The sequence below is a fragment of the Culex quinquefasciatus genome, chromosome 2 (genome assembly GCF_015732765.1).
Source record: "Culex quinquefasciatus strain JHB chromosome 2, VPISU_Cqui_1.0_pri_paternal, whole genome shotgun sequence".
Lineage (NCBI taxonomy): Eukaryota > Metazoa > Arthropoda > Insecta > Diptera > Culicidae > Culex > Culex quinquefasciatus.
Window position 1 is genome coordinate 1,965,841 of NC_051862.1, and position 22,164 is coordinate 1,988,004.

Sequence of the window (22,164 nt, forward strand, 5' to 3'; positions counted from 1 at the left end):
CCTTTTCTCTGCTTCAGACAGCTGCTTCTCTCTCATTCTCCACGCTTGGGAATAGCCGACGATACAGTTGGCTCTCTCCACCCAAACAGTGAAGCGTCCCCGACTCTGCTGCTCGAAACACATGCTGCCACCCACCCGCCCACTTCTCACTAAAACGTGCTCTCTCATAGTTCGGCTCTCGCTCTTGCTTGTCCAAGCCACCAATACAGGGACACAGCACCACGACGGTTTGTGTCATCTTTAAACCACCACACACAAGCACGCTTGGTCGACTCTTCCCTTTCACACGCATCAACACAAAAGTCGACTTAAAAAATCTCTGTTTGGGTTCAGAAATTACGACTTTTCGCAATTAAATTAACCCCCAACAGCAAAACTCGACCACCACAATGATCCGCTGGTGAAACTGCATCTTACGAACCAAAATACTCCAGCAAGACCCACGAAAAACACTCGAAAATTCGCGCAACAAACCGCAAGTGAAAGCCACCGAACCGCACTCGGCCAACACCGCTCTCTCTCTTCTGCAAACGGGGAGGATATATACAGAAAGTTATCCAAAATAGTTAATAGCAATTTTAGCAAGATTTGTGTCTTTTCCTAAAATATAATATGATTGGTTAAAAACATCAAACGAGTTATTGTTGTAATTCGAATAAACTTTACATGGTCTAAATAAAATATAAAAAAAATAATAAAAAAATAATTACTGAACATCTTTAATAAATTCTATCACGTTTCTAAAATCAAGAAGAATATTTTGAAAAAAATCGGAAAAATACTTAAATGGCTTTGTTTCAAAACATAAGCCAAAAATAAACACATGGCGAAAATCCAGTCTGCAATCCGTTAAAATCACCGTCTCCAAACATAAGCCAAAAAAATAAAGAAAAAAATTATGAAATGTGATTTTCATATTTAAAAAACATTGATGTTCCATACACCATTTTTCTATTTTTCAAATTTTATTTTAAACAAAATCAATAAAATTATGTTAATTCAATTTGACTTTACCATTGTTCTGTTTCCATATTGAATAATGATTTTTTAGATTTGTAAAAAAAATCTAACTTGTCTTTAAATGAAAATTCATCTAAAATGATCAATGAGGACCATCCATAAACTACGTGCACACTTTTTTTGAAATCTCAGAACCCAGCCCCCCTCCTCTTTCGTGAACAATTTCCATACAAAACAAATCTTTTTTTGTATGGAGCGTGTGCATTGTCCACTGGACAATCGCTGACCACCCCCTCCCCTAAGGTGTCCACGTGGTTTATGAATAATCCCATGCTATCTTTTTTTCATCACCGTTTGAATTCTTTTTTTATAACCAACATTTTCATAATGATGAGAATTCATATTTGAAATCAATTAGAAACAAGCACTTAGGGATCATTCATAAACCACGTGGACACTTTTTTGGAAATGTCAACCCCCTTTCTCCCCTACTTCGTGGACAATTGTCCATACAAAAAAAATTTCTTTGTATGTAGCGAGGACACAATCGCTGTACCATCCCCCCCCCCCCCCAAAGGGTTCACGGGGTTTATGGATGGTCCTTTAAGCAACTATTAAATTAGACCTTTAATTCGATAAAAACTAAAATATCTCCCTCGACCACCATCAAACGCCTACTACGTTCTCCCCCTGGGGCTAATGATCTCAATTTGCACATGGTTGCTTGATTCTATCTAGCACACACATACACACACACCTACCGTCACGTACTAAAAAGCTGTTGAATATGCTTCCTAATCACCTAAACAGCACTTTTTGCTGCATTTTCCTCCCGCCGTAACCGACGACCAAATCCGCACTAAATTTGAATTGGTCGTAAAAACTAATAGAGTAAGCCGGCCCCCATCGAAACAGGATCCACAATTACACTCTACAAACAATAACGTCTCCCTCTTTCTACCTTCCTCTATTCCGATATCGTGGGGGTAAGCATCTCATTTTACAACATTCCACCCACCCCCACTTCCCGAGGGGTAACAATAAAAATCCTTCCTGCGTCGCAAGCGCCCGCGCGCCTACTACGATCGCAATCTCTGATGAAAGCTTCATTCACCGATTGTTCTGTTTTGCGAACGAAACGGCCCTTTTTATTATCCCAGACTACTACGATTGCGATTGTTGGCTGATGGCATTGATTGCATCGGGGCTCGCTCGCGACCGTCATCACCGAACCCCGCGGAGTTGTTCAAGTTGTTAAAACATATTTTCCTTACCGTTTTCGTGCTGATGCTGGTGAGCTGGTCCGCACGGCCGGTGTCCTCGTCCGATATCAGCTTGGACGTGTTGTACCAGGTCATGTTGGCAGCCGGCCTAGCGCCACTCACCTGGGCAAGGGGACAGAACATCAACACCGCCGCCGGAAGTGACACACACACACACAGAGAGCAGTGTCGGGATGGGGGAAAAGGTGTAAAAGTAAATTTAATTATTCAAATTTATTCAATTTACTTGCCCTTCGGCACGCAATCATTTATGGGGGTGGAACGGAAAATGAGGAAAATGGGACCATCGGTAAAGACTTTGGGGCATTTTCGGTTCGGTTGGGTGGGCAATTGGCTTACCTTGCACTGGAGTAAAACTTTGGTACCCTGTACCGTGTGATGTTCGACACCAGATAAATTGATCTTTGTAGGTCTCACTGCAAAAAAAAACAACAACAACATAAAATTAAATTTTTCACACTTCCCAACATGGTAGAGCCCACGCCGGAAGGCACCATTTCTCACCTTGTAAATCGATATGAAAATGATTATCCACAACCAGCTGCAACTCTTTCATCTCGACCCGGCAGTTGTAGGTGGAGCCGAGCTCCTGCCGTGACAGGGTGAGCGATAATGTAGACTTCACCGTGAACAGCCCATTATGGTCCTCCACAATCTGGGAATCTGGGGATGAAGGCGGGAAGCGAAAAGGGATTAACGGAAGAACGAACGATGTTGTTGGAAGGGGTGCGAGTGGAGGTGGGAAAAACAAGCAAACTGTAGTAGGCCATGTTTAATCAAAATTAACGGGGCAAAAATTGTAACGGCGGGCGTTTACTCGGGAAGGACACGCCGCAGAACGCCGGTAGTAGGCCATGCTGGCTAACAGGGTTGTGGGGGACGTGTTTGCTAAAGGGACCAACAAAACGCAAAATAACAATTTTTTTTTTTGTAAAGATTACTTTTTCCGTTTATATATATTGTCATATTCTGCAATTTTTAAATCTAGCCAAAAGTTGAATGAAAGCATTTTTTTCAGCACGCTTTTTGATATTTTATAAAAATAAGCTAACTTTTGATATAGTAGATAGCCAAGCAAGTCTCGAAAAAATATGGGGTTTGGTTTTTTTTTTCATTTTCAAAAATATGTATTTTTTGATGAATAAATGCAAAAAAAAAATATGATGCATAAATGAATAACTAAATAAATAATAAAAGCATGTTTTGCGATATAACGTCATGCTTCGAATTTCCGAATAAGGGCATCCATCCCGGGAACTCACGGGACAACATTAAATTTTCTAAAACCTGCTGTTCCCGAACCTTGGGATTTTTTTTAATATTTTGTTCTGGATTTACCGAAATTGAAAAAAAACTTCATTCAGATTTTAGTCTGAAAATTACGATTTTTTTTGTGAAAAAAAAAATATTAACAGCCCATATGAACCAACTGTGGTCTTAACCTGTTGTTGTTGTTGTTGTTTTCTTTTGACAATAATAAATAATAAATTGACTATTGAATACTTAAGAATTTTATAACACTAAAATTTTTATTCTGCAATTATCAGCATTGAATTGGAAAATTGAGGATTTTTTTTAGAATTTTAGTTTACAGATTCAAAAAAAACCAAAGGACTAGGTATTATATTTTCGTAAATAAACGATTTAAAATTTGAAGCAAACTGAAATTTTATAATTTTTCTTCAAGCACCGGATTCTGGGACAAACCTGGATAAATGTAACGAATAAAGAACCCTGTTGAAGCAACATTTTTTCATAATGTTTTAATTTAGGTTAAAACAGGAACAGTACAATAAAAACAGTTCACCCATTTTAAAATTTATTGCTCTAAAATCTCCTGTCCCTATTCAGACTGCAGGCCAAATTGTTCCCAGTTGACAGTAGTGTCTTAAAGATAATTTGTAAAATAATTTATAATAAACGTCAAATTCTAAACTTATTTAAAATTTCATTTCATATGTTGTTGATTTTGTTTTTTTCATTCTTTATATAGCAAAATAAATGAAATAAAATAAATTATAAGATACGGAATCACACCGAATTAAAAATTGTGCATAATTTAAAATCCACAAAGCAAAAAAAACTTAAACTATCTAATAACTCGTCGCTATCGTGCTAACTTGTCGTACGTGCATTTTGGGCCAAATTGAGTTAAGAACGCCATTTTGTGCAGCTCACAATGCCTCACCTTTTGACCTTCACAGATCCCCAAATTTCGATTTCAATCCTGAGATATTCAACAAAAACCGAAAAAACTCCGTGCATTTTTGTCACTTTACATATGAAAGTAGTTTCAATCTTGGCGTGCTATCTTGTCACTCCATGAAAATTGATGTAAGTGCGACAAAAGGCCAAAGGGATTTCAGGCCAGGAAAGTCAGGATGCGTTTGTCGCACGTACAAGCTAGACTACCGTAAACATTTGTAATTATAACTCGGGACTCCAGCAACCAACTTCTACCAAACTTTGGGACAATGCACAGAATGGTGAGCCAAACAAAACGTGATTGTTATTGTTTACATTGCGTGCTCTCGTTTTTGAATATTCAAGGTCAAACATTAAAACGCGTTTTTCTCGGAACGTCAAAATGGCGGGTGCGACAAGATAGCACGACGACGTCGAACTGCAGTTCTTGTTTGACATGAAATAAGGATTATCTTCAATTAGAAGTATTAGTATTCTATGACTCAAAGCTTGAAAAACATAACAAATATAATTAAATCATGTATTTTATGACTTTTTCAAAAATATCTCAAGATTCGAGGAGTTCCCAAGATTTCGAAAATATTTTCCAGTTTTCCAGAAAATTCTAAAAATCGAGAGAATTTGACCCCCCATCCCAAACAGATTGAAATCCAATCTGTTTGAAACAGTTGGACTTAATTTCACTTAAAACATAACTGTATTATTTGATAACTTTTACATTAACTTTCATCTAAATTTAATTGAAGGCTACAGCCAGTGGAAAGATCAATTCAAAAATAAAATAAAATAATTGGGCTAAAAATGTCAAAAATTTATGATTCTCAATTTTTGTAACCCTTGAAATTCGTTAAACATAATATCGGTACTGTTTTGAGCTTTTTTTTCTCAAAATCAATATTAGTAATTTCATAAGAAAAACGGTTCATTTAAAACCAAAAACAAGTGAACCATAGAAAATTATATGCAGGAAACAAAATTTGATTACAACTTTACTCAAAAAAAGAAAAAAACTGATATCTTATGTTTGTTTTTCATCTATAATACATTTAAATAAAAAAAATGTAACAATTTTTAGCTCAATATACTCTTCACCTTACAAAAGTCTTAAAATATATTTCGTCCACACAATGCCCTTTCAATCCAACTTCCAAACGCATGAATCAACAACTTCTTTCACAACTCAGCAGGCGAAAAAACTTTCCTCCGCGCTTAGTCCCTTTGGGAGTGACTTTTGGTTCAGCGCGGGGCACACACACAACACAACACAAATGGGTAAGTAAATTAAGGAAACCAAGCAAAGAAAAGTCACGGAGAAAAAAAATATACTCACCCCTCACCACACCCCCCGACCGGTGCCAACTTATCACAGGTGCTGGACGGGCGCCGTATACTTCGCAAACGACTTGCAGATCCTGACCCTCCCGCATCGGCCCGACGTGGGAACCGTTCTTAATACTATTCCTACTGCCATCCTGAAGTGCTATTACTGAGGGAATGGCTGAAAAGAGAAAGGAGAAGGAAGAAATAAAAGTGAGAGGAAAAAAAGTGTAACTGAATGAAGTATCCTTCATTAGTGTGGGTCCTCGATGTAATCAAGGTAGGCGGTGAGAGCGCCCAGTGATAAACAGAGGCCTGCTGCAAGGCAGGAAAAAAACTGGGTGTTTCACTTCTAATGCTGTTTTCATCTGATAATTAAAGGCTACTGCGATTCAAGTATCATTTATCACGGAACATTTCCGGTTAAGTTTGAAAAAAGGATGTTCCGCGCATCGAACGGTTCACCAATTTTAATTAGCATCTGTTTCGGGCTGAAAAGTGAAATTTATGGAACAGAATGCAAAATATTCCATCGTGCCAATCAGTTACAGTTTCTATTTATTAAAAATGTGAACAATGAAAAAATGCGTGGAAATCATTGCATTTCATTAGATTTTTGTTTCAAACAAATTATTCATGCATGAATGCAACTGTCATTTTATCAATTTGCTGTTCAATTTAGTGGAACAAAGGCACACCTGGAAACATGATTTAAAATTTCAGTTAACCTGTGCCACCGTTGAGTTCCACATACACATCGAACAGCTTTTGTGCCGAACTCCATCAATTAGAACCGGATTCGTAGAACGCAGTGATGCCTATCAAACAAATCTATGTCAGCGATTCGGATGAAATTTGCAATGTTGAAGTGCCGAATGGCTAGCTTTTAAAGTGTCTAAAAATAGCTGCCGAGGGCCATCAAAAATGACTCAATGATGTCGGAAATGTGACGATTTTGATTTCAACAGTTTCATTTCATGCCTATAAATAAACTAGCAAATGACATATTGCATCAGAAAAATATGTTGCTAAAACAGCATGAACTAAAATGATAATTAGGTTATATGATTTATTCACATATCCTAGCAGAAGAAGACAGCACAAACCAAAATCCTAAATTTGGTATTCATTAAACCTTGAAAGACAGTTTTAAGAAGTTTGTTTTTATTAAAGTATTTTAACAAACCTAACTATTTAGTTTCTCCAAAACTATCGATTTGGACAAAAATTCAGTTTTATTTCGGATGGTTAAATATTTTTTTTCCATTAAGATGTAATTTAACCTCAATTTAGGCTGAAAAAGCTGAAATTTAAATCATGTTTTTATAAAAGAGAACTTAAAAAATAAACAAAGTATAACAATTGAAATAACAAGCCATGGTCTTAGCATTTGAATGAAAAAAGTGTCTTAACATGCATTTTACACTTGTTCAGTTGTTTAGCAATCATAAGTTATCAAAAAATGTAAGATTTCACGAAAAAAAAATTGCGAAAAAAAAATCTGTTGCGGTTCTGTACACCGAAAATATTTAAAAATTCAAAAGAGTTTTTAGCAAACCCAAACATGCTAAAAATGATTCTAAACACAGAAATTGATTACAGTTTATTGGCCTAGAAGTTTCACTGAAATTTTGAGGTTCTTAAAAAAAATATTTTTAAGCCACCTAAATATTTCGAGCCTAAAAAAACAGAAAATTTAAATAATTTTTAAAATCTGAATTCGAGAATCAAACGATTCCACATTTTTGATTGACTTTCAATTATCAAAACATTTAAGTGTAAAATACTGAAACTTTCATTGTCATAATATGCAGTATGGTTATCAAACGACGCAAACTTTTGTAAAAATTCCAGTATTCAAAAGTTTGAAACTGTGAAATACTTACTTGCCATAGTTTTAATATTAAACTCAAATTTTCATAATTTGCAATATGTATATAAAAAGACTATTTTTCGTTCTTTTTGAAAAAAAAAACTTTGAAATTTTCATAATTTGCACTGTAGGTATCAGAAGAAGCATATTTTTTTATAAATTTACAGTATTTCAGTTATGTAATTTTTTTAATATTTACGAAAAACTGTAGTGGTATGGCTAATATTTCCGCTACTTTAAAGCTTTATGTTACTAATACTAAAGTTTTATCAGGATTCCATATTAAAAAAAAAACTCGAAATTTTAAAATTTGCTATATCGATAACAAATAACGCAAGATTTTGTACAGATTTTCATTACCATTAGTGTTTTAAGTTTAAATTCTCAAATGTTTGGTAATATGAATATTAAAAAAATAAGTTATTTTGTTAAACATGTAGTATTTTACACAGAAAACTCATATATTTTGAATATTCATATACAATTTTGCGTCGGTAGAATTATCATTTTTTTTAAACTACATTTTGTGTAAATTTTACTTCTATGTTTACATTATGTATTGAACAAAAAAAATCGAGCGTATTCAAATTTAATATTCAATTTTGCGTTGTTTGATACCCATTTTGCAAAAAATAAAATTTAAGTATTTCGCGATTCCAAGTTAGAGCACCAGAATCCAGATCAAAAGTGCTTCGATTTTGGCTTAAATTATTTTTCAAACAAAAAACGGATATTCATCATGAAGCACCATGCGTCTCCAGCAAAATGTACTTTTAGTTCGATTGTCATACCAAAATTTGATATATATTTCAAAAAGTAATATTTCAAAATCCTGTTAATGGAGATTCGTATTTCGATAACGAAAGTTCTATTGTAATCGTCCCGACGACATTCTTATCCGTGGATAACGTTAGATTAGTCAAATTTTGCCTTTTAAAATTATTTCTTTGAAACGAAAGATTTATTTCCAAAACTTACCGTAAACATTGAGTGCTATACTATACGCCCCGGAGTTGTCACACGACTCGGAGGGCTCTAAAAATGTGGTTTCACACAGATATGTATCTTCGTCGGCGATTTCCACGCTCTTAAACACGAGCCGGCTGCTCTGCGCCTTGTGGTCCAGCGAGACCCGGTCGTTGAAGCTGCCCTCGACCTTGGCGACCTCGCCGTCACCGGAGACGACCGCGATGCGATCGGTGCCCTTGAACCACTTGAGCGAGTGCAGCTCGCCGCACGTCGCAATGTCGATCGGGCATGTCAGCTCTACCTTTTCGCTCCTCAGAACTGATACCGTCTCATCTGGAAGTGGGGAAAAACAGAGGAAAATTGATTAAAGAGTGAATCATGCAAAGTCGTTACTTTTTTAAGCTTCTTTGGGAAATGCATTTCAGCAGTTAATTTTGCCTACTGCGATTCAGAAAACGAGAGAGAGAGAGAAAGAGGGGAGAAAAGCTCCTTTTCAAGTGTTTGTACAATTCTTTCATAAACCACTTTTATGCAAGCTCGCGCTCGCTGAACAACCTTTTTTTCGGCTGTGCACGTGCACAAAAATACACTCGCACAAATTGAATGAATGCACTCTCAACAGCATTAATCGTGCGAATATCGATGATTTCGTGTGTTTTTTTGCTGCCCATTCAAATGACTCGCAAATAGGTCAAAATGAAATGTGAGTCGACCGTGCACCGTCCTCGACACAAACACACATACATGCACAAAGTGCAAGTCCCAATCGAAGCAATCGCGAATGATTTATCGGTCTGCTTCGATCGGGGTGGCTCGAGTCCTTGGTCCGCGCCACACCAACACTAGCCTAGATTTGGACGCAAGGACGAGAAACGTCAAATTGGCCACGTGAACGATTGCACCTTGGGGGACAATCCTTCAAGGCTTCAATTACACACAAACGCACACACACACCATCATAGCGACCCGCGAGCAATGTGCGATAATCAGGAGAGCTCAGTTTCATTAAACATTTAAATTACTGTGAGTAGGGGGAAAAAATTACTGCCCCTCGCTCCAGGGTGACACACGCACACGCACACAGAGGAAAAAGGGGCATCCTTTTTATCCCTCGGTACATTTTTTATTTTTATTTTTTTTTCCCCTCCCAGCCTGAAGAGAGGTAAGCATTAAAAGCACTCTGCCCCGTGTGCTTTTATGGCTTTTGAAAGTAATTCAACGCGCCGCGACCGAGCTGTCATTTGTTGAATTTTCAGAGCTTTTCAAATGTGCTGAAAAGAGAGGGAGATGGGGGAAGGGTCGGATCGCAGCAACCTGCGGGGTACCACTTGGACCAAAAATGATAAAATTTTACGCTTGCGTTCACACACACACACAACCTCACCGAGCGTAGTGTGCCATGGCGAACTTGTTCATCTTCTTCTTCGTTGTCACCTTTCTCCTCTTGTGTGCGAGTGTCGGGTGCTTTATGCGCCACCATTTGCGGTGCACTTCTGGGGTGTGGAGCTTTCATGGGTGGGGTGTGTGAAGGGGAGGTTCATCTCGTTCCCGACGTAGCAAAACGCAGCTGGCCATGGCCTCGCGTGCACGAGTTGGGTTGCGACAAAGAAAACTGTGTCAATTAGCAGAATAAGTGTGCTTTTTATTTCGTTTTCCAAGGGAGAAGGTGTATTGCTCCGGCTTAAAGCTCACAATTGGTCAAGTGTTTTTATGGTTGTTTTTTTTTTTCTATTTAATCCGTGGTGTAACATTTTGCGGCAGCTTAAGTATTTTTTGACTCAGAAAAAAATCTGCCTTTTTGACTGTCGTAAAAAAATGAAAAAGTTTAAAAAAAATTATTTTCAAACATCATTGAGCTCTTTAGAAATATTTTTGCTTTTCACGATAAAGGGAAAATTTCTAAAGAGAGAGATGTGAAAACTTGCGCCGTGCCACAAGTGTTTCTTTTTTCAAACATTCCACGAAGGTAAACAGGCGAGTGTTTTTTTGTCAAACGCAAATGAGCAATTTGTGCAACTTGTTATTAAAAACATATCTTCAGCTAAACATGTTGTTGAATTTATACTTGACTGGATTTATTTATTCAATGAGAAGATAAACATATCGTAGGATTAGTGAAAATTATTTTCATTAGCTTAAATGTCTTTTTCTTATCTTGTATAGGGGTAATTCTCCGCCAACTCACACAGCAGTTGCCCCGACCCCTCTTCGATTTGCGTGAAACTTTGTCCTAAGGGGTAACTTTTGTCCCTGATCACGAATCCGAGGTCCGTTTTTTGATATCTCGTGACGGAGGGGCGGTACGACCCCTTCCATTTTTGAACATGTGAAAAAAGAGGTGTTTTTCAATAATTTGCAGCCTGAAACGGTGATGAGATAGAAATTTGGTGTCAAAGGGACTTTTGTGTAAAATTAGACGCCCGATTTGATGGCGTACTCAGAATTCCGAATAAACGTATTTTTTATCGAAAAAAACACTAAAAAAGTTTTAAAAATTCTCCCATTTTCCGTTACTCGACTGTAAAAAATTTTGGAACATGTCATTTTATGGGAAATTTAATGTACTTTTAGAATCTACGTTGTCCCAGAAGGGTCATTTTTTCATTTAGAACAAAATTTTTCATTTTAAAATTTCGTGTTTTTTCTAACTTTGCAGCGTTATTTTTTAGAGTGTAACAATGTTCCACAAAGTTGTAGAGCAGACAATTGCAAAAATTTTGATATATAGACATAAGGGGTTTGCTTATAACCATCACGAGTTATCGCGATTTTACGAAAAAAAGTTTTGAAAAAGTTGGTCGTCATCGATCATGGCCATTCATGGTCACCCGCGACAGACACGGACGACGAAACAAAGAGAAACGCAGAAATTAACTTTTTCAAAACTTTTTTTTCGTAAAATCGCGATAACTCGTGATGTTTATAAGCAAACCCCTTATGTCTATACATCAAAATTTTTGTAATTGTCTGCTCTACAACTTTGTAGAACATTGTTACACTCTAAAAAATAACCCTGCAAAGTTAGAAAAAACACGAAATTTTAAAATGAAAAATTTTGTTCTAAATGAAAAATGACCTTCTGGGACAATGTAGATTCGAAAAGTACATTAAATTTCCATAAAATGACATGTTCAAAATTTTACAGTCGAGTAACGGAAAATGGGAGAATTTTAAAACTTTTAGTGTTTTTCGATGAAAATACGTTTATTCGGAATTCTGAGTACGCCATCAAATCGGGCGTCTAATTTACATAAAAGTCCCTTTGACACCAAATTTCTATCTCATCACCGTTTCAGGCTGCAAATTGTTGAAAAACACCTCTTTTTCGCATGTTCAAAATGGAAGGGGTCGTACCGCCCCTCCGTCACGAGATATCAAAAAACGGACCTCGAATTCGTGATCAGGGACAAAAGTTACCCCTTAGGACAAAGTTTCACGCAAATCGAAGAGGGGTCGGGGCAACTTTTCCCGATTTCGTGTGAGTTGGTAGAGAATTACCCATAGGAAACTATATAACGTCATAATTCGAAATCCGGACAATTAATAGCATTTAATTTTTGTTATAGCTGGTAAAAAAATATGTAACAAGTTGGAAATGTCGAAATATCATCAGAATTTAGTATTAACAGCCAGTTTCAAATAAATGCATGCAAAATATGTCTTTTCAAACAATTTTTCATAAGAATTTTTAAAATTAAAATGACTTGTTGTGCTGCGACACTGCTAAAAGCTGAATCAAAATTTAGTAAATAATTTATGCTTTATTACGATTAAAAAGCTTAAATCTGTTTTAAAAAAATTTAAGGTGTCTTCTATGGCTTAGATTTCGACAAGATACAGATAAAATACAGATTTATTTTCAAGAAAATACAGATCTCAATAAAAAAAATCTAATAAAAAAATATGGAAACAACAATCTAGAATTGTAATTTGTTGATCAATGGATACAAATAGTTAACAAACAAGTTAAAAAGTGCAAATTCAAAAAAAATTTAAAAAAATTAAATAATAGAGAGCGAGAATTGGAGAATTTATCATATATTAAAAACAAATTGTTGTTACAATATTTATTTTGACAGCAATAATTTAAAGGTAGAGTTAAGGTTGAACCGGCCTTCATTTATCTTTTAATTATTGAGGTTATAATGTTAAACAGATATTTACAATTCAAACTAGAACATTTTTGACAATTTTCTAGTTAACGATAAAGATTCTATGGAGGTAACTGCTGTATATGAAAAATTTAAGAAAATGAAGTCCCACATTATTTGTTCGATCTTAAATATGTTTTATGAAGAAATAAGACCGTTTCAAATATTCTAACATCAACTACCTCCCACCCTTCTCCTGCAAAAATCATGAATAAACAAATTTTATTTGTTTTTTTTTCAAGATTTTTTATCCAAAAAAAAATTGGAAATTCAAAATCTAGTAAAATAAATCAGTAGAAAACATTCCCAAATGCAATTTCCCCATACAAATTAGTAATTTTACCATGTTTAAACTATTTTAGAATTTTTCTACTTTTGCAAAATTGTGGTGTACAGTACTGCCGTTCTACAAATACTACAATTAACTACATTTTTTTTGGAAAATAGGGACAAAATAGGCGAATCGGAACAGGCTGGACAATAAGGCGCAGAATGACAGAAAAGGGTGTAGAAAACTCAATCGAGTATTCACAGAAAAAAAAAAATGATGGTAATATTCATCAGGAAATGGTGACAGATTTTGTGTCAAAAAATAAAGATTAATTTTACACCAGAAAATGATCAATTTTCATCAGTTTTTGATCAATATTCATCAGATTCACATTTTTATACATTTTTGATGTAATATTACTCAAAGAAAGAAGTAATATTCAACCTGCCAAATTTTCAACATTCCTAAATTCAACTTTTTTTCTGCAAGTAACGCTTTTTAACGATTTTTTTCAAAAAATATATATTTTTATAATGAATAAATGTAAAACAATTGTACAACCCGTAGTCAAGTGACATAATCTTAAAAAAATTATTGATCGGGCTGTTTTTGAAATATAATTGCATCTGACTTGCTTCCGATGAAATTAACAGTAATCAAATTGAAACTTGTACAAGAAATCAAAAACGTGTTTTTCTTCAATTGCTTTTATCTAATTAATTAATTAATATTCGTTATGTTAAGGAGAATAATGTAATAAAGTGCGACTTGTTAAAAGTAACTCCTAAAGGCATACAACCTCATTTCAAGCTCACAAGTTTCTTCTCAACAACGGAGCCAATTTCGTTACACCAGCAAGAGACATCATGTTAACTTGCATGACTTGTTTCATTCAGCATACAAAAAAGAGAAGAAAAAAGTAGCAGGCGCTGAACTGAGAAATAACATATGCCACCGCCGCCAAACAGATTGCTTTGATCAGCAAGCCAGCGAGTGGAAGCCGGAGCAGATTTCGGCGTCACGTCGACGCTGTATGCGTGTGACATCAAATGTCAGTGCCACCTTCGATTCGCCGCGGAATTGCCCTGCTTGTGGTTTGCTACTGGCGTGAAAATTCAATCAATCTTGGGCGAGACCCCTCCACTCCCCCTTTCGTTTTCATTGAGTTGAAAAAGTTCATTTATCAAAGTTTATTTTTCACAAGTACGGCAATAACTATGAATAATGCAATTAAATAAAGCGCTGAATGGCGTGTGCAACCTCGGTTCTCGCGAAAGCAACTTTGTATGGCGCACAAACCCCACAGACTAATTATGCTTAATGAAGGCACCTGCTTTTCTCTGGAATCCTTTTTCGCCAGCTGCAGCAGCAGCAGTCATAATACTGCGCGGCAGAGAGCCACTAAATATCCTGCTTTACGAGGGGGTTATAAAATTACCCAGAATTTACTCCGAAGGCGACCGGGAGCACTGACTCTCGACTCGAGTCGAGGGTGAGATGAATGAATTCAAATGCTGCCACTTTTTTTTCTGTGAAAGTCCCTTTCGGAGTTCATTTCGGATTTCGCCTTCCGGACGAGTTTCGCTGACACACTTACACAAATGTATAGTACGCCTTTTCCGGACGCTTCCCCCCCCCCCTTCTAGGTAAACCCTCTCATCGTCCTTGTTATTTGTAAGAAATTTATGCTAGTCTAATTTTCTCCCACCACGTAACTCGTTCAAAGTATGGGCGCGCGCAATTCATTCACCTCATTGGGCACAGAATGTTGTGAATGTTTGTGCACGTGGGTGTGTGTGTTTGTGTGAGGCACCACTCATCATCCACCTCAAACACATCTTGAGGCGTGTGCTTCTTGTTTTTGCATACGAGGACGAGGAATGGCCTCTTCAGGGGTTGTCGTACATTTCCCTTCCACCCCCTCGAAACGACCCCAGGACCGTCGAGGACGAGGAAGCCAACGAACGGATGTCGAGTTTATCATGATTGCATAAACCTAGGCAAAAAACGAAACTATTGGCACTACGCCCCCCGGGGCATGGCCTTCCTCTAACGTGGGATTTCTGCTCCAGCGCCTCTGACGAGACAGGAGAAACCGGGACCGACGTTTTACTTCACCATCCGATAGAAGCTCAGTGGATAAGGCGGGAATCGAACCCGCGTCTCATAGCATCATCGGGATCGGCAGCCGAAGCCGCTACCCCTGCGCCACGAGACCCACATAAACCTAGGCGGAAACACTCAAAAACCAGCAAACGTACAAACACACACACGTACTCCACGGGAAAAAGGTGTACAGCTGGTTGCCTACCTTGCGGGAGCAGGAAAGAGGAAAGGAAGAAAAAATTACACAATCTCCTGAATCGTATGCAAGCCAGTGAGCCGTGTAAACGCGCATAAAGTTGGAGGATATCGTTGAGGGGTGGGTTTGTACGGAAAGTTGTTGTAATCTTTGTTTGTATTTTCTTGGAAATTCATCATCTCTTTAAATTTACTTTGTGGGTTATATCTTTGAAAATGATTTACAGCAGAGTAAATCTCCAGAATGGGGCATTAATTTCAAGAATTTTTATTTAAATTTAAATGCCCATGCATTTCCATGAACAAAAAAAAATTAATTCGTTGAATTTTGTGGGCTGGTAATACAAAACGGGCACGTCAATTTGAGAAAATTTGTATCTTGAGAATGATTTTTATGATAAATTTGATCTTTGGGCAAAATTGTTGGCTATAATTAGGGGGAAAACCCGATTTTCAAATTTGCATTTATTAATGAAAGTTCAACTACTCAAAATAAGTATTTTTTTTGCTTTCATTTTTTTATACAGTCCAGACTCGATTATCCGAATACTCTATCGCAGTCCAGACTCGATTATCAGAATACTCTAAAGCAGCGATTCTCAACGGGGGTACCGGGCCTACTTGATTTACATGGCAGGGGGTACCGGCCTAGAAGAAGTTTGAGAATCGCTGCTCTAAAGTGATTTAAAAAATCCAAGATGGCCTCCAAAATGGCGGTGATGAAATATTGAAAAAATGCATTTAGTATTTTTATAAGGCATTCAAATTTAACTAAAAAGATGTCGTAGAATTCAAATTTGATGTTAAAAGTAGGATAATAATGAAATCCGATTTTTTTGTTCGTGGTTTTACTATCCGAAGTCCCATACAAACCATCAGATAATCGAGGCTTCGGATATTCTAGCGTGTATGTGTTTCATAGCATAGCATAGCATAGCATAGCATAGCATAGCATAGCATAACGGATCTGCACCACGCTGTAGGGGGTGCCACAATGGTCAATTCAATATTATTAGACAATTTGATTGCTGCCCGGTACAACCAAGAATATCTAAGAACGTAAATTTCCACACTGTGCTCCAAGGCTACGCCCATACCGTCCCGTGGGGATTTGGGAGGGGATGTTTTTGTTGTTCACTAGTGGCAAAAGTACAGGGAACCCATGCGACTTTTAAAAGTGAACGGAATATTTTGGGGAGGTATGGAATGGGGGTTAGGGGAATTTCATCGGGCCGATGAAAATGGTTGAATGCGTAATGTATTACATGATTTGGATGTTTGTAAGTGTAAATGTTAGTCTGTAGTGAATTATCTAATAAGCATATTGGTTTGTAATAATGATTAAAAATAAATATAATAAATATAGTATATAAAATAAATATAATAAATATGATGAATATAATAAATATAATAAATATAGTATATAAAATAAAAATAATAAATATGATAAATATAATAAATATAATCAAGATGATTCCAGGATCTAGTGTGTATGTGTTTCATAAGTCAAAAAACTTAAAGGCATCTTTTGCGTTAAATTTGCAAAATATTAATTTTTGAAACATGATTTGTTTTTGAAGCAAGCTGACTACTCAAAATTTACAAACGGAAATTACGTCACACATTTTTTACTTAGCGCTCCGTTTCAAAATGCTGAGAAAATATCCCAGAATTTTTCTTTTCAGATATTGTAGATCAGACTTCTGGTTGCTGAGATACGACCTGTCAAATTTTAAATTCTGTGAAAAATGAATTTTTCCATGGTTCGATTTTCAAAGTTAGCAATGCAAATAATCTGCTTTTTTCAATAGGAATACCCAACACATGAAAATGTTCAAAATTAAAAAAAAATTAAATATCGTGTTTTTGACATAAATCATCATATTGAACGTTCGAAAATATTAAAAAAAGCAGTTGTTTTGAACAGTTTTTACTGCTATCTCTCAATCGATAGAAATTTACTGTATCTAAACTATCCAAAGATTGTATTTGAATTAATTTGTAGCTGTAAATATTTTCAAAACTCTGCATTTGTCAATAGTTAAGCAAATTGTATTATGATTAGTACAACAAATTACGCAATTTTCATTATTTTCTTTTATTGATGTTTTACAATTTAACGATGCACATCATCCAGAGCTTTTTTTACCACAATTTTTGTGTTACACATTTCAGTAATTTTAGATTTTTTCTCTAAAAAACTGTCTTTTAAAATATTGACAATTGAGTTTGCCCATTTTTACAATCAATTTACAATCAGATCCGTAAGTTTGACATTTTTGAAATAAGAAGACAACAACTTCCTTGCTTTCTGTGCATTCTTAATTTTGTTTATTGACATTCAAGTTTTATTATACTTTTCACTTTTAAGGACTGTAGAGTTAGAGTTGGTGCCATTGGGTTTCTTTTTATTAGTTTGCAGTCGAAGTCGCTAAATTTCCAAAAGCCAAGGTTTTTAGTTGGAGTCACTGCCAAATCGATCCGACTCCACAACCCTGCTGTTGTTTCAAGCAATTAATTGCAACTTGCAACTTTTTTTGTTTTTTGTTTTATTTTGTATGTCAAGACCCATATAATTCTAAAAGATAGTGAGATATTGATGTTTACCAAAGATTGAAATTTGAAAAAAAATTAAAATAAATATTATGAAGATCGCCAACGGCAAAATAAGATTTCCCAAATTATTTTTAAATAAATTTGCATTATTTATTTTGCATATATATTATAAAATGCTTTTTATTGAGACATTATTCAAAATCTAAATCGATAAAAACATTCATAGTTTTGAAATTACTTAGACCGTGCAATTATTTTTCGGTTAATGTCCCTCGACACTGACCAATGTCAAGTGGGGGATCAAAAAAAATTTAAATTTCAAGCCAAGCTACATTTGATTGAAAAAAGTGTTTTAAAATACTTTTTAACCAGTCCAGTTTTGACAAAAATGTGCTCAAACATGCTAGATATGCTTATCAACGCAAAAAAGTGCAAATTGAAATAAAAATACTTATTTGCCCCATGGCAGAACCTTATTATTCAAACAATTTTATTGAATCACTAACTTTTTTCTATGATTTAGGCCGTTGCAAATATTTTTTTTGAAGTTTATGTCCCTCGATTCTGACCAAAAAATAAAAATTGAAATTACGAGCCATGGTTTCAACATTTTAATGAAAAAAGTGTTTTAAAATGCATTATACACCTGTCCAGTTGTTTTGCCATCATTAGTTTCCAAAATATTTAAGTATTGACAAAAATAATATTTTTTTTGCGGAATTTCATAAAAATTCCAAACATTTTTAAAGAGGCCCAAACATAATAAATATACATGTTCAAATCATTTTATATTGTTCTTAGTTGATAAGACTTCTATTTTCATGGAAATTTCGAAGATTTTTGGAAAAAAAATGTTTTGCCCCCTATTTTTTCCGACCAATTTTGAAACAGGGGGGGGGTTCACATAAGCTTTGAAAAATATTTGCAACTGCCTTATGTGAGTCTATAGAAAAAAAATATATAAATTAAAATTAGAATTCAGAAATATCTCGCTGAAAAAATATGTTTAACAAAAAACAAAACTATTAATGTTTAATTAAATTCAAACATGATTTTTGATTTAATTTGAAGGTGCTGTTCAACACTTTAAAAATTCATAACCTTCTTTGAAGAATTGAGAATAAATCTATTTGGAGTATTATTTTTGATTTTCATGGTCTTAAATTGTGACATAATAGAGTTAGTACATTTCGCCATTTTGTTCAGTTTTCTATGCCTCATCTTTTAAGTTTCACATTTCCTAAAAAAAAAATTTCAATCCTTAGGCAATATCAAAAATCAAACTTTTAAACACGTTTTCTAGAAACGATATATAACTCAAAGATTCGTGGAGAAGATATTGTTGACCTGTGGGAGAACCTAAAAGGGTGATTAAAACAATTTCTAATACATTTCAATATAAATTGTGTCTGACTTCTTGCTTCACATACATTTACTTGGAATCTCCTTAACAATTGATTGACCATAAATATTGTTTCAAATCATTCACAATATTTTTAATTGTTAAATACAGAAATTGTCTAATTCATTAAAGAATAAATTCCTATTCGACCATCCGCACAGTTCTGTTAATTTACAGAACTTTGCTTTCCAACTACCAAACCCGTTTCAACAATTTTCAGAAACGAAAACGAAAATTACTCAATTACCATCAATCGCCAAAAAAGAGTGGAATGCTAACGAGTAGTAAGTTATGCAAATATTTTTCACCACGAATAAACAATTACAAAATTAATGTGAAGGATCAATGTAACACAAAATGAATATGCATGACGGCCAGCCAGCGCGAGCTTTATTTAAACTGCATAATTTTCGGTTGATTTCCGAAAACGATGCAAAAAGGGGCGGGATAAAAAAGCAATTCATTCCTCGAATTATTTCGCTCTGGTATCGCCACCACCACGTTCTCTCAATTTGATCGGAAAACCCAATCGAAATTCTACCCTTGCCCACAGAGTCGGACACACACAGATATGCAACCACGAAATGTTTGCACCACCACTCTCCTCTACCTCTAGTCCCGTAGCGTGTAGCATTCCGACCCCAAACCCCTCGCTCCCCTTCTTTTGTCATTGTTGTTATTGCAACCCCACAAACACTGACACCCAAGCACATACACGTGCGCGGGATGCAGGTAAATGTGCTCGAAGCACGTTTCATCTCCAGAATTCGAGCTGTTTTTTTTTTTTTATCATGCTGCAGCATGGGTGGGGGCTCCACCCACACACACACACACCGTATGCTGCCAATGGCCGGAGGCACTCCAAAAAGCATCATCAGAGAAATTGCGAGGCGAAAGCAAAAAAAACGAGAATATATCATCTTACCCCCGGTGTTCCCCTTCTAATGACATTGCACCAGGGGAAATAAGTTTGAGGGGGGATGGGATGAAATGGAGAAGGTTGAAAGGGGGGATGATCCCCATCCCGGGAGAAGGCAAGCCAGTGACCAAGAAGACTTCCACGGCCAAGGCGAAAAAGAAGCGCCAAGAAAGAAAAAAGGACCCTTTCTCCAAGTTTGAGAGCGCCAACAAGAACCAACACCACGCTCTGTTTGGATAGGACTTTCCATTTCATGCGCAAACAGATCCTTTTTTCCCATTTCTCTCGCTGATAGTTTATTCAATTAGGAGACATGCAGCGGAGGGTACACGCAAACAAATGGACCCCTCAACTTCCCACCCCTCACAAACTCACTCACGCAAGCTTTTTAGAGAAAGCTTCACGTTTTTTTTCGCTCCCTTCTGCGCTATCTCATCTCAAAAGGATTAACCCAGTAGGCGATGGTGGTGGATGGCGTGTCAAGGGGGGAAAATGCGGGAAAAGGAGGAAAAGGAAAAGCGCGGCAAGCTATTTGCATCGCGTGGTGGCGAGGGCTTGGAGAAAAGTCTGCGCCACAATGACGACGACGGCTGGGTCGTAGCAGGCGCTGGGAAAAATCACATGCAATGTGGGTGAGCGCGGCTAGGGATGGTTGAAGTTCATCAAGAAAGTTTGGTTTGTTCAGTTAATTGAGCGCATAGCGGAAGCTGAGCTGGTATTTTAATTAATTTTTCCATAAATATTGAACTCGTTTAACTATGTCAACTAAACATTTATAACAGTTTGACAAGATATTGCATCAAATATTAAATATTAAAAATATGGCTTTAGTAATAGATATTTTCCCTCCGAATCAGTTTTATCAAAGTTTGTTCAAAAAGGTAAAAATATTGTTTTAAGTGCTCATAGGAAAAGGAAAACAAAATAGTAAACCACAAAGAGATGGGCTTTGTTCTAAAAAGTAATCGATAATCTTTTTTGCATTCAATTTTGAATTAAAAAGGGTTGGAAAAATCATTTTATTGTTTTTAAAGAAAATATTAGGTTTGTATTGTTTGAAGTGACTTTTGGAATATTGATCATCTTACCCTGAAAACCAAAAATTGATATTATTTGTATTTTTTTAAATTCTCTCAAACTTTTTGGAGCCTTCTATATGGCCAAGAAACCACAAAACAAGGCACGTAAATATTCGAGAATCTGTATCTTTTGAAAACGAAATTCTGATCGATTTCATGTATACGGCAAAAAATAAATTCAAAACAAAAATATATTTTTAGCTGATTTTTTTATTAACTTTTCTGAGAAAAAAAAACATTTTTTTTATTTCATCTTTTAATGTGTTCAAAGGAACGAAAACCTAAAACTTTTGAGCTAAGTAATGATTTCTTTTGAAACTCTCAGAAAGTGGGCCGTTTCCCAATTCTGTCTTCAAATAGTTCAGACAATTTCATATAAACCTCTGGTTGCTGAGATACAGCGAATAAAAAAAAGGGAAATTGTAGTTTTCAAAGTCTCTTTCCAACAGCTCCCCATTTTCTAATGACAATTTCTTAGGAAATAATGGTTCAATTTTCAATGTAACAAATGAAACAAATGCGAAATTTTCTGGTCTCTTCGAAAAAACTATTTTGGAAATTTTAAGATTAAGGGTATATTATTTTTTTTGATCTTTTGAAATGTAAACCAAGATTTCAAAATTTTTTAAAATCAACCGATTTCGTAGCGAATTAGAATATACTGCAAAATGATATATTCGCAGTAATAATGTCCTTCATTTTATCACATTTGTAGTGACTAACGGGTTAAAATTTATAAATCTGGTTCATTTCACCGAAAGTCGTTTAGTCGAATGAACATTTGGCCGAAGGACGTTTCGCCCATGGACGTTTCGCCGAATAGACATATGGAAGGGTTTATATAATATATAAAAAAAAACCTTGAAATCTTATTTTTG

At 35.7% G+C, this 22,164-nt stretch overlaps 1 protein-coding gene across 3 annotated transcripts in view; it reads right to left on the reverse strand.

Annotated features, from left to right (window-relative positions):
- The window catches only part of LOC6034558 (hemicentin-1), a 185,284-nt gene that overhangs the window by 39,868 nt on the left and 123,252 nt on the right, over positions 1-22,164 (reverse strand). For all 3 annotated transcript variants that reach the window (XM_038250127.1, XM_038250126.1, XM_038250128.1), the window contains exons 3-7: positions 8,617-8,940; positions 5,779-5,946; positions 2,748-2,906; positions 2,583-2,659; positions 2,235-2,345 (exon numbers count right to left, since the gene is read on the reverse strand). In XM_038250127.1, the coding sequence (XP_038106055.1) occupies positions 2,235-2,345; positions 2,583-2,659; positions 2,748-2,906; positions 5,779-5,946; positions 8,617-8,940 (839 nt within the window). The remainder of the gene's footprint in view (positions 1-2,234; positions 2,346-2,582; positions 2,660-2,747; positions 2,907-5,778; positions 5,947-8,616; positions 8,941-22,164) is intronic.